This window comes from Dromaius novaehollandiae, chromosome 27 (genome assembly GCF_036370855.1).
Source record: "Dromaius novaehollandiae isolate bDroNov1 chromosome 27, bDroNov1.hap1, whole genome shotgun sequence".
Taxonomy (NCBI): domain Eukaryota; kingdom Metazoa; phylum Chordata; class Aves; order Casuariiformes; family Dromaiidae; genus Dromaius; species Dromaius novaehollandiae.
Window position 1 is genome coordinate 2,974,009 of NC_088124.1, and position 11,665 is coordinate 2,985,673.

The window sequence follows — 11,665 nt, forward strand, 5'->3', positions numbered from 1 at the left end:
CAATGTGTAGTAGGTGGGACGGAACCATTGTGTGATGGGCGGGGGGGGGGAGCGGGCGGAACCACTGCGTGCGGGGGGTTGTTATGGTAGGGTCGCCCCTAACCAGAGAGCAGCGTCGCCAGGGCGCAGCATGGCGGGGGGGGGGGCAGGCGACATGGCCACCATGCGCCCCCAAGCCGCAGGGTCCGGCACGGGGAGGCCATGGCGAGGCCTGGTTGCAGGAGGCCACTGTGTCGAATGCAGGGCTGCGGCAGGGAGGGCAGCGGGCGCAGGCCGGGGGCGCTGGGCGACGCCTGTCCCCGTGGGGTCCCCCATGGCCTCTTCGCTGTCCCGCAGACGGGCACCTGCTCGCACAGGTCTGCGGCCGTGCTTGTGCCGTCGTGCCATCCCCGCTGCCGGTCTGGGGCACGCGGCGAGGTTGCCCAAACTGAACGAATTCCCAGCTTTTTCCTCCGTGTTTCTCCTACTCGTGACCTGCTGTGCTTCCTCTTCCCTTTTCCTTTTGAGGTCAGCCCCGGCGTGAGCTCTCCCCGCAGAAGGAGGGACGGCAGATTGTCCCTGTCGCGTGCGAGTCCTCGTGCCCAAACAGCATTGCGGGGTCCCGGAAACACCTCCAAGCGGAGAGGGGCAGAGGGAGGCTCGGAGACGCGGCAGCGAGCTGTCAGCGTCGCCCTGCAGCTCTTGAAGGCCTCAGGTCCGCTCTGAGCAGGCAAAGCCCACGCGATGGAGGCGGATAACCGGAGGAGCGTGTTAAACCTGGTGGCTGTATTTGAAGGCCAAAGGTAAGCAGGTTGTGCTGGGAGCCGTGCGTGCGTTAGCACTGCACATGGCGTGGGCGGTGGAAGGAATACGACCCACGGTGGAGATGGTTTGAAGGCCTTAGAGAAAGTGTTTAAGTAACCTGCTGTTCTTTGGCACTCGGATCTGCCCTGGCTTCTTCCCTCTCCTGTGGGTCATAGACAGAAGTCTGAAAACCTCAGTGGGACGCGACTGACTTTGGTGGAGGTTTGTGTGCCTGGTTCAGGGTCCGACTGTGCCATGCTTGTTCTCCCCTCTGCGCTTGAGCACCTTCGCAGTTAACCTGACTGGCAAATGCTCTTTTTTCCTGCTGCCAGTGAAAAGGGTTTTGGTTTGCAAGTATGCAGGCAGTTCTGGCCTGGAGGCAAGCATGGCTCGGGGCGGTAGGTGTGCCTGCTTCCCCCAGCAGCTCCTCCAGCCTTGTCTGTGGCCTCTCCATCCAGACTGGTGCCACCAGCGTCTGGGTTTGGAGGTGGGTCTTTGCAGCCTTTGGACATCAGCTGCTTCACTGTCTGTGAGGATCCAAATCTCAGACACTCGCTTCAGACTAACTAGTTATTTGCAGAGATGTGGCCCCTAAGAAGGGGAACAGAAAGCATCATGTCATGGGGGAGAGCACGTTTCTTTTGGCTGCAAGGCTGCCTGGTAAAACAGCATCTTCACTCGGAGCGTGAGCTGGGATCCACAGACAGCGCAGGACAGTGCCAGAGCAGGAGCTAGCGGATCCGCTTTGCCCCCGTTGGGGTAATTCTGTGGCTTGGGGTGAGTCGTCTTTGCAGGCTGTGCCTCAGCGTTCCCATCCATGACACACGGATAGCAGATCCGGCCCTACTGTGTGTCGATGAGGTGCTATCAGGGAGCTTTGCGAGGCTGAGTGGTTGGGCAGATGGGTTTTGCGGCACTTCCTAAAGATGGGCAGCCCCTGGATTTCCTTTATTTCCCTCTGGAAGTTTCCTCCTCCTGCTCCAGATGCTTTGTCTGCACCTCTGTTGCATGCTTCACCCCAGGTTTGTGCTCTGCCTGGCTCCGGCGGGGTGTGGTTGTCCCCGTGGTCCCACACTGAAAATTTGGCCTTTGATGTTGCTGCGTTAGAACCGTCTGTGGTGTTTGGTATGCCTCTGTTTCACTCCTGCTGCATATTTGTTGTTTATCGTAAGGGGTGAGAGTCTTGTTTAGAGGAAATAAAAGTAACTTTTATGGCTTTGGGAGGAAGTTGGGGAATGTGGAAGCAAGTTCTTTCTGAAACAGAAAACAGAGTTTAGCCTAGGTCAGCACAAGTCATACTGCAAATAGAAAGGGAGAAGTTCTCCGTCGGATCTTGGTGGTAGGTTCAGACTGGCATGATGCTGCGGGACACTGGGAGGGATGGGTAAAGCGTCTCTCTCACGTGAAGGCTTATGCGTGCCCATACGTGGGATGTGTTCATGGCTGTGGGAGCACTCACGTGCTCGCAGATACCTCCTTACCAGCATGAGGATGGACCTGTCATCCCCTTCAAATGGCTGGCTGCAACTCAAGACATCTATCTGCACCTTTGCAGTTCTATGTCCAGTTTTATCCTGCTTTTCCCCTCCTCCTCATCCCACTCCTGTCTGCAGTCCACCAATGGCTGTCTTTCTGGTCCCTGCCTGGAGTAATTTACCACAGAAACCAGCTCTTGGATGACAGATGACCCACCACTGTCATCTTCAAAGCCGGTGACCTGTGTGGTTTCTCCTCCATCGTTGCTCTGTCTTCCTTGTCTTTGCCAGAAAAGGGAAGAGGAAAAAAAACAGTAAAACACCCATCCGCAAAACCATCCACACATACCCCTTTTCTTAGCCAAGGCCTCTTGGCCACTTGGTTTTTAAAGCCTCATACTTGAGGAAGCTTTAAAGGAGGCCTTCAACTCCACGGTAACAGCAGGCAGCCAGAGCTGTACCAGCACCGCAAAGGGCAAGGCTGTGCTTTGGACAGTAGATTGCTGTGGACAGGAGGAGATCCAGATGTGCTGTCTGCTAAATGATGTGAGCTTGAAGGGGAAGAGGACCCTGCCGGGAACAGGGACAAGGCCACTCTACGAACAAACAACACAGATTTTGTCTGATGTGGATCCAAAGTGACAAAGCTAGGCCCAGAGGTGGAAGTGGTCTTCAGGTGGGATTTGGCCTGTCCTGGGGAGGAAGGATGAAGTGGTGAGGTTTTGAAGATAATGGGATGATCGAGGATTGGTACTGCCTGGAAGGATGTTAGGCTGGTGAGAGGCAGGCCAGTTTCTCAAGTCAGGGCCTAGCTGAATTAGTAAAACAAGTTTTAAGCTAGACATTCAGGTCGGAGGCTGCTTGAATAGCATCAAGTCTGAGCCAAACCTGCAGAGAGATGTGGAACAGGTAGGGAAAGAGGCAGTTCTGGAAAGAAACACCCTGAAGAGGGAGGGGAAGCCCTCCAGGCAGTGTATTGCATCCCACATCTTTGGCTGGAAACATTCAGCAAAACCCACTGATGCGTCTCTGCATTATCACAAGTTGCTGGCATAAGAGAGGAGGGACTGGAGCCTGGGATGGGACAGGAAATCCAATGAAGCCTCAGATTTTGGATCATTCCCATCCAGTGATGCCTGAGAGGAAGAGCAGGCTGTGCCAAGAAGACATGTGGCTGGTGGATGTCTGGGGGGTGTTGCTGGTACCAGGGACAACTGTCTCTTTCCAAGGGGATTGAGGTAGCTCACATTGCCTGGAGGTGGGTTAAATGGCAAAGTCACGCTCTTCTGAGCCAGAAACGAGAACAGGGACTGACCACATCAGTGGGAGGCACTGGGAGGAGAGGCTGCAGGGTGGCACTGTCAGAGGATGTATGCGCTTTCAGATCCTGGTTTTATCGGGAGGCCTGTAACAGAGGCAGAGCAGCACCAGTGCTGGGAAAAGCCCCGCGTGTAGCCGGGTCTTGCCACCTCTGTTCAAGGAAGGTGGCCTTAACCCAGCGCCGGCGCAGAGCAGGGCTGCGGAGGTGCGTGGGGAACAGCGTGGCTGTGGCAGGGGCAGCCCACAGTGCAGAGGTTGGGAGCTGGGTGGGACTAGGCTTGGCCACGCTGCCCTGGGGGAGCGGCCAAGCTAATCATGCTGATTCCTCCACAGCAGGGCCTGCAAATTTCCCTGGAGCCCGTGTAGAGATCGGCACGCTCCGCACAGCCAGGCCAGTCCTGCAACCAGCCATCTCCGAGGGCTCCCAGGGTCCTTGTTGAGCCAGGACCAGAGGATCTGCCAAATGGCCAGCACACGCCAAGCGGAGCGAGACAGCGAGGAGGAGAAACAGCCTTCCTCGGCAGCAGGGCAGGAGGAACAGCAGGGTCAGCGGAGGCTCAGCTTCAAATGCCTCCGCTCTTTCCAGCACAAGATTGGCGAGGACAACTGGAGGAGGCAGCAGGACTCGGGCCTCAAGCCAGGCGGCAAGTTAAGCTCTGGAGGCAGCGCAAGCCAGGTTGGCCGGTGCCCACGCTCAGGCAGGGAGTCGCGTGGGCTGGATCGGAGCTGAGGTCTCTGCTGGCTCTGAGAAGTGGCTTTGCCCCTGCAAAGGCTAGAGTGCACAGAGCTGGAAAAGGAGCCACTTCCCAGATGCCATGGGCATGAGTTCCGCGTGGGCAGATAGATCCAAACAGGACTTGTCTCTTCCAGCTCTGACATAACTACGCTGTGAGGGGTCAGATGCTTAGATCGGCCCAGCCAGGACTGTTGCAAGGCCTCCTCAGGGCTGTGCTGTGCTTTGGCAACTGGCAGAAGCATTTCTGCAGGACATTGCATTCAGAGGCCTTGGTGGGATTGCAGACCATGGGGTTAACCCGTCTCACCGTACCCTGCTCCTTGGGATAGCTAACCCTGTATTGCTGAGGGGAAAAAGGGCACAGAGAAAGAAGTCACCCAGGAGAACATGAGCCAGGCTTCCCTATGGCCCTGAGACACCTTCCTTTTTACCCTCAATTCTGCTGTACACCTTGTTGAGATCTGTCCTTCACCCTTGCTCAGAGGTCTGGGTTGATGATGGGCTACGGGCTGTGAACACTGGGGAACGAAGTCCCCTCAAGCTGGTGGGGACCCCTCATGTTGCTGCCCGCAAGACTGAGCCCTTCTCCCTGCACAGGACCCAGAGGAAAAGAAGATTGCTCTGGAGCTGCTGGAGACAGAACAGGCTTATGTCAGCCGCCTCCACCTTCTCGACCAGGTGAGCAGGGTGGCCCACACAGGCCTGGGAGGTGATAACACTGTTGCCATCCTCCATCAGCACAGCTCAGGAACCCCTTGGACTGGGCCTACGCTGATAAACTAGGCAGGGCCAGGCACAGGTTCATGCTCATTAATCGTCCTGTGCTCCTTGGCAGGGCTGGGAACTTGTAGCAGTGCCTGGGCACAGTTCAGGGTGTGCACAGACCAGGGACTCTTCCCCAGAGGTCTCAGTGAGCATGAAGCCATGTGGATGAGAGCTGTGCTGGGCCAATGGTCCTCAGGGCCAGAGAATGGGTCTGGCCTTCGCCTGTCCCATGTCCCACACTTCCAAGGAGCACCTTTGTCCACTTCCCAGCAAAGCCCATTTTACGTTTTACTCCTGCTTCTCTCTTGGGGCCTGGGATTTCCCTTCTGCCTGGAGTCGGTCCTCTCCACGGCGCGATGTGCCAGTCTCAGAGGGGACAGGCCCCTGGGCTCCTTCCTGACCCTCTTGTTCACCCCTCCTTTCTTCCAGGTGTTCTATACAGAGCTGATGAAGGAAGCCAAAAATGGGAAGACAGTCCCAGAGGAGGTGGTGAAAATGATCTTCTCCAACCTCTCCTCCATCTACCAATTCCACGCCAAGTTCTTCCTGCCAGAGCTGCAGAAGCGCATGGAGGATTGGTGAGTCAGAGGCGGCGAGGGCAGGACACCTGGGTTCCTTTCCCAGAATGGAAGTGGTTAACTTTTCTCCCTTTCTCTTCTGATGGGAAAGTGGTGAATTTGGTCTCCCAATGGGACCAGAGAGCTCAGCCTATTTAGCTCCAAATGTCTTTGTGCTGTAAAGTACTTCCTTAGAACCCTCCAGCCCAGATCAGGGTATTCCTGAAAGGGGGAATGACACCTCAGGGGTGTTCCCAGGCTGCCAGGTGCAGTTGCCTAGGCTGGCTGCGAGCTGGGCACATGCCCGCTTTGGAGAGCAAGATGGTGTATGTTCACAGTGGTAAACCTCTGTTCTCCAGTGTGCCTGGGCCACCCCTTTGCTTTATCCCTCGCTGTCCATCTTCCCCACTTGGCTGAGGAAGGCGCTTGTCTGCAATCCCTTCCTGCAGGAGTTCCAATCCGCGGATTGGGGATGTGATCCAGAAGCTCGCCCCATTCCTCAAGATGTACGGCGAATACGTGAAGAACTTTGACAAGGCCGTGGAGCTCATCACTGTCTGGTCGGAGAAATCACCGCCCTTCCAGGAGCTCATTGCTGACATCCAGGTGATGGGCCACGGCGAGATGGGGGGCCTCAGCGCTTCTCCCCAGGGTCTCCCCGCAACGGGGAAGCAGGGCTGGGGAGGTAGAGCCAGCAGGGTCACTGTGTCTCTCTCTTTACACGGGTGTCTCTCCCAGAAGAGGAAGGTCTGCGCTAACCTAACGCTGCAGCACCACATGCTGGAACCTGTGCAGAGAATCCCGCGCTACGAACTGCTCCTGAAAGACTACGTCCGAAAACTGCCACCCGAGTCCCCAGACAGGGCTGACGCGGAGAGTAAGGGCTCCGGCTGCCTCTGCCCGTGGTGGGGAGCAGCAGGGTGGGTTTACAGGGGAACTGACAGCCCTTGAGGTTGAACATAGGCATCAGGACACCTGGGTTCTCTCCCCAGTCAGCCTGTGCTGCTGGATAAACTTCTCAGTCTTGCCCTTTTCTAACAGGGAGGGATTATTCTGCCCTTTTTGGGGTGTGTGGAGGTCAATTAGGAAAGCGGGTGGTGTTTCAGGACAGGGCTGGTCCCTGGCCAGCATCCCTCAGCGAGATCTACAGTGACCAGGGGATGTATCAGACCTCTACAGGTAACAGCAGTGCCCAACCCTGTTAGGATGGGAGTGATAAATGACCAGACCAATGTCTGTCCCCCCAAGGACTGGTCTGCGCTGCGCAATCTAGCCGGATCCAGATGCCTGTGCAGCGTTCAGGGCCATTCGGGTTGTGTCCAGAGGAGGGCAGCAGCAGCCAGCGACATGTGGCTCCCCAGGGTGGAACAGACCAAGGAGTTTCTCCCATTCCCTCTACAGCAAGTGGTTAACTCTCCTCTGTTTCTCTTCTCTTTGCAGAGGCCCTGGAAATGATTTTCATGGTGGCCAAGCACTCAAATGCAGCCATCGCTGAGATGGTGAGTGCCTGTGCCAGCTGCTCTCAAAGATGCGTCCAAGCAGCTGGCCTGGGAGGTGGGGATGGCGGGGACGCAGGTGTGCTGAGGTTGTGGCTGAGCTGTAACACTCTGTCTGGGGTGATGGAGGAGCCTGACTGTGGCCCTGGCACCCTTCTGTGGCTCTTCTTCCTCCCCACTGCCCCTCCCCACCCAGCTTCCAGCTGCTCCAGCGAGTGTCCATTCTGTCCCTGGCACTGTTGTCCCACTCTGTCCCCTGCATCACCATCCTCCTCCATCCCCTGCATGGCCACCTCCACCCAAAAATGCTGGTGAGCAATCAGTGCATCCCAACACCTTACCCAGAGGCGAGGGGACCAGAAAATGCTCGGATTATCCCAGAAGCAGGTCACGGCAGTGTCCCCCTGCCTCCCCCAGGAACGGCTGCAGAACCTCTGGGAGGTCTATCAGAGACTGGGCCTCGAGGACGACATTGTGGATCCCTCCAACGAGCTGATCAAGGAAGGGCCGGTCCTAAAAATCTCCTCCCGCAACAGCACATCGGAAAAGTACCTGTTCCTGGTGGGAGCCGGGATGCACTGGGGAAGGGGCAGGGAGGGTGGATGGGGAGAGGGGCGGCACAGCCTGGCTGGAGGTGCCAGGGTGCTGCTGGGGCATCTCCGCTTGGAGAGGGTGAATGCAGAGCTGGGAGGGTTTGAACCCCCGGTGCAGGCACCCTGTAAAGGACGTGGTTGGGACGCTGCTGATCCCCTGGGCATGGCAGCCCTTTAGGGATGTCACCCTCCCAGGGGGCTTTGCCTCTGCAGGATGGGAGAGGGCTGAGGCAGAAATAGTCACTTTTTGGGCCAGATCCTTCCCAAGAACTGGATCAGTCCAAAGAGGGTGAGGGACCCCAGATCCCAGGAAAACGCCCAGCCCTGGGCAGGCAAAAGGCAGGTTGCTGGGCCCAGACTGACCCTCTCCTTCTCCCACCGCCCAGTTCAACAACATGCTGCTGTACTGCGTGCCCAAGGTCATCCAGATGGGCGCCGAGTTCCAGGTCCACCTCCGCATCAACGTGGACGGCATAAAGGTCAGACAGGCGCCTTGCCTTTGCGTTTTCCCCCGTGCCTTGGAGCACGATTTCAGAGGCTCCCCACAAAGTGTAGCCAGCTCTGTGGCTGTTGCCCAGCACCTCCGGGGAGTAGAGGGAGGAGCTGGAGCTGGGGTGGCTTTATGGATGTGCAGGCCTGGCTGCTACAGCCCGATCCAGTGAGGCTGCAGCGCAACCTGTGCACGCGGTATTCGAGGGGCTGAAGGGCTTGTGCCCATGGGAGCTCCCTGTCCCCCATTATGGAGGAAGGTCCCAGCGTGCTGGGTCCACAGCGCTTCCCCATCTTCTGTTTGGTCCCTCCCTCAGGTGCGGGAGCTGAATGACACGCAGTTTCCTCACACCTTTCTGGTCTCGGGCAAGCAGCGAACACTGGAGCTGCAGGCCAGGTGAGGAGAAGGGCGACAGTCCTGCGGTTCCTCAGGGAGGAGGGACGCCGGCTCATCTATCTCCTTTTCTGCACCCAGGTCCAGGGAGGAGATGGACTCCTGGATCAAGGTACGGCTGAGTACTGGGAGAAGTGTCGCCCACCCCGGCTGAGCGCCTGGGTCCTGGCCCAGGCTGATCCCCCACCCCAAGACATGTGTCACATGCTGGCGTGTCCAGGGATGCCGCTCCGGTTCCCAGGCCGGCTGCAGCCCTGCCACCAGGACGTCACATTTAAGGACTCATGTCTGCAGCTTGTGGCTGGTGCCGCCTCCCCAGCCATCCCTCCAACCCCTCTTTCCCCTCCAGGCCTTCCAGGACGCCATCGAAAGGAAGGAGAAGAGTAGCGAGAGCTTCAAGACGGCTGTGCATGGGCCAGAGACGGAGCCTCCTGCTTTGAAGGTAGCCCTTGTCCTGCCCTCCTCGTGCCTCGCCTGGCTCCAGCATCCCCCTGCGCTGAAGCACAGGGAGTGCTCCTCCGGCTGTGCTTCGGTTTCCCGAGCTAGACAGCCCTACGGAGCTAGTGGGGGGAGGCCTGGGAAAGGGAGAGGGGCTGGGGAAGGGAAGGGGGAGAGCAGAGGAGCCGGGAGGCCGAGTGGGGCGTGAGCACAGCCGCCGCGCTGAGGCTGGCCAGCACCAGCGCCTGCCCCAGCCATGCCGTCTCCCGCCTCCAGACGGAGGAGCTGGGCCGTCGAGCCCCGCAGTGGGTGCGGGACAACTTGGTGACCATGTGCATGCGCTGCAAGGAGCCCTTCAACGCCATCATGCGCCGAAGGCACCACTGTCGGGCTTGTGGATACGTGAGTGACCCTGTCCCCCAGCGCTCCCTCCCTCCTGGCCTGCTCGGGGGGCCGCTGGGGCAGGAACACAGCCCTCGTGTGCCTTGTGTCCTTGCTCAGGGCTGCTTCTGGCCCTCAGCTCTCTGTTTCTGCTCCCATGGGGATGGAGTTGTCCCTGGGTCCCCCCAGCTCTGCCCCAGTCCCACCAGTGTCTGTGTCTGGGGGCCGCAGGTGGTGTGCGCTCGCTGCTCCGACTACAAGGCCGAGCTGCAGTATGACGGGAACCGCCTGAACCGCGTGTGCCAGGAGTGTTACGTCTTCCTGACGGGCCACGTAGTGCTGGAGGACCGGGAGGGGAAGCACAAAGGCATCCTGGAGGTGAGCTCTGCCGCGCTCTGCCTCTCCTCCCTCATCCTCTGTCCCTCTTTCTCTGAGCTCTGTTGCCAACGGTGCTGAGGTGGTGGCTCAGGACCATGCCGGAGCAGGGGCTGAGCCCACGAGCCTGCCTGGAGAGTCCTGCAGGGATGTTGGGAAGCTGCAGCCTGCACCAAAGCACTTGTTTAGCTGCTCAGCAGTCACCCAAGCAAGCCTCTCCCAACACACCGGTTTTATTCTGTAGCCCAAAAAAGATGAAGGTGTCTCCTCTGGCTTTTGCAGCTCCCCACCTAACTTCTGGGAAATCCCGGAGTAGGGGGTTTCCCGGGAAATGGCGCTTTGATCAGTGCCTTTTCTGCCTTGCCCCGTGCCTGGTTATTTAGGGGGTTGTTTGCTGTGTCTTGGCAGAAAGGAGCAGCGGAGGTGTCGGGCAGGAGTTTGCTCTGCGGTTCCCTGCAGCTGCTGGACAAGAACAGCAAGGGAGGCACGCGGGGCTGGTTCGTGATCCCGCGGGATGACCCCCTCGTGCTGTACATCTACGCGGCCCCCCAGGTAAGGCCAGCGACGGCTCCGTCTGCGAGGGGCTGCCCGGGGTGCCCGTCCCCCGGCCTCCCACCCACCGTCTCCGCTCTCCCGGCAGGACGTCCGCGCTCACACCTCCATCCCGCTGCTGGGCTACCAGGTGCGGGACCTGCCCCAGGGCGACTCTCGCCACCTCTTCCAGCTGGCGCAGTCCCGGCAGGTCTACACCTTCCTGGCCGACACGGAGGAGCTGAAGTGGCGCTGGATGAGGGCCATGGCGCGCTCGGCGGCGGGGATCACCCACCCCGAGGAGGACGAGGACACGGACTCCTTCGACGAAGCAGAATGAGCCCCGCGGGCTGAACCTCCTCCCTGCTCTCCCTCGCTGGCTGGCTTTGGACGGATCCCCTGATCTCTCCATGTTTCGGTTTTCCCTGTCGCAGAAGGGCCGAGGCAGAGGCGCGCTTGCTGCCGCGCGGATGACCCGGCTCCCCCTTCCCCTCCCTCCTCATGCTCCATGATGGGGAGCTGGACCTGGACGGAGACCGTGGAAGTACCTGAGCGGGGAGGTGGGGGGAGAGCCGGGGGATTTGGGGCGCAGGACCCCCGAACCAGCCCGCCGTGCCATGCCACCGGCTGCCGCCCGAGGGCAGCAACGCCTCAGCCTTCCTCCGAGCCGGGTGCCGGGTGGTGCAGGATGCCCAGGGCCGTGAAAGCATCTGGGGCCTGGGGGCCTCGGCAATAAATCCCACCTGCAACCTCTCTGTGCAGAGCGAGGAGCCTTTGTGGGGGGGGTTGCGGAGTGGCCCGCGGTATCGTCACCGGGGGCTGCGCCCCGGCGTCCCCTTAACCCTAACCAGCCCTGGGCCGGCGCTTGCAGCCTGATCTGGCTCCGGGGGCTCTGGTTACCCCACGGGGCGCTGTGGGAGGGGGAAAGCACGGGCAAGGGGGAGCCCGGGGGGGGCTGGAACAGCCATGGGGCGGCTTTCTGGGGCGGCACGGCATGTGGGGAGGAACCGAACGGAGCCCGGGGCCTCTGCCGTGAATGGGCCTAAGAATAGATTTCCTGTTTACCGAGTGCGAGCTCGCTCCCGGGGCACAGGGCACCTCGGGCCCTATTTTTAGCAGCTTTTGCCCATCCTGTTCCTGGCGCTTAGCTGCCCGCGGGGCCGGGCAAGGCGGCCGGCAGTCCCCCTGCGCGTGCGGATGCTGCACTGGGATGGAGAGGCGGGTGGAGGGATGCACGGGGCCATTGCTTGCAGGCATCCCCCAGCCGGGCTCTCGGGGAGACCCGGCATTTTGTGTGGCCCCCACAGGGGTTTTTTTCCAGGAAAAGGAGAG

At 59.6% G+C, this 11,665-nt stretch overlaps 1 protein-coding gene across 4 annotated transcripts; it reads left to right on the forward strand.

The window, feature by feature from the left end:
• Nucleotides 1-40: 40 nt before the first annotated feature.
• Nucleotides 41-11,088, forward strand: FGD2 (FYVE, RhoGEF and PH domain containing 2). Of its 4 annotated transcripts, XM_064498200.1 has the most exons (17): nt 41-86; nt 508-782; nt 3,912-4,254; nt 4,912-4,992; nt 5,509-5,657; nt 6,086-6,242; nt 6,375-6,513; nt 7,077-7,135; nt 7,550-7,693; nt 8,112-8,204; nt 8,532-8,611; nt 8,690-8,720; nt 8,958-9,050; nt 9,323-9,448; nt 9,659-9,805; nt 10,211-10,354; nt 10,443-11,088. In XM_064498200.1, the coding sequence occupies exons 2-17, from the start codon at nt 724-726 to the stop codon at nt 10,671-10,673; spliced, it is 2,076 nt and encodes a 691-aa protein (XP_064354270.1). In that variant the 5' UTR covers nt 41-86; nt 508-723; the 3' UTR covers nt 10,674-11,088. The 4 variants fall into 4 exon arrangements, with proteins under 4 accessions (XP_064354270.1, XP_025967649.2, XP_025967648.2 ...); XM_026111864.2 differs by lacking the exon at nt 41-86 and having other exon boundaries at nt 143-782; nt 3,915-4,254; XM_026111863.2 differs by lacking the exon at nt 41-86 and having other exon boundaries at nt 144-782.
• Nucleotides 11,089-11,665: the final 577 nt, after the last annotated feature.

Bases quoted from the DNA above. Each gene is read 5' to 3' on its own strand.
- FGD2 (XM_064498200.1), top strand. From the start codon at position 724: ATGGAGGCGGATAACCGGAGGAGCGTGTTAAACCTGGTGGCTGTATTT. The intron at 6,243-6,374 runs GTGATGGGCCAC...TGTCTCTCCCAG, and splicing joins AGCTCATTGCTGACATCCAG to AAGAGGAAGGTCTGCGCTAA. The intron at 6,514-7,076 runs GTAAGGGCTCCG...TTCTCTTTGCAG, and splicing joins AGACAGGGCTGACGCGGAGA to AGGCCCTGGAAATGATTTTC.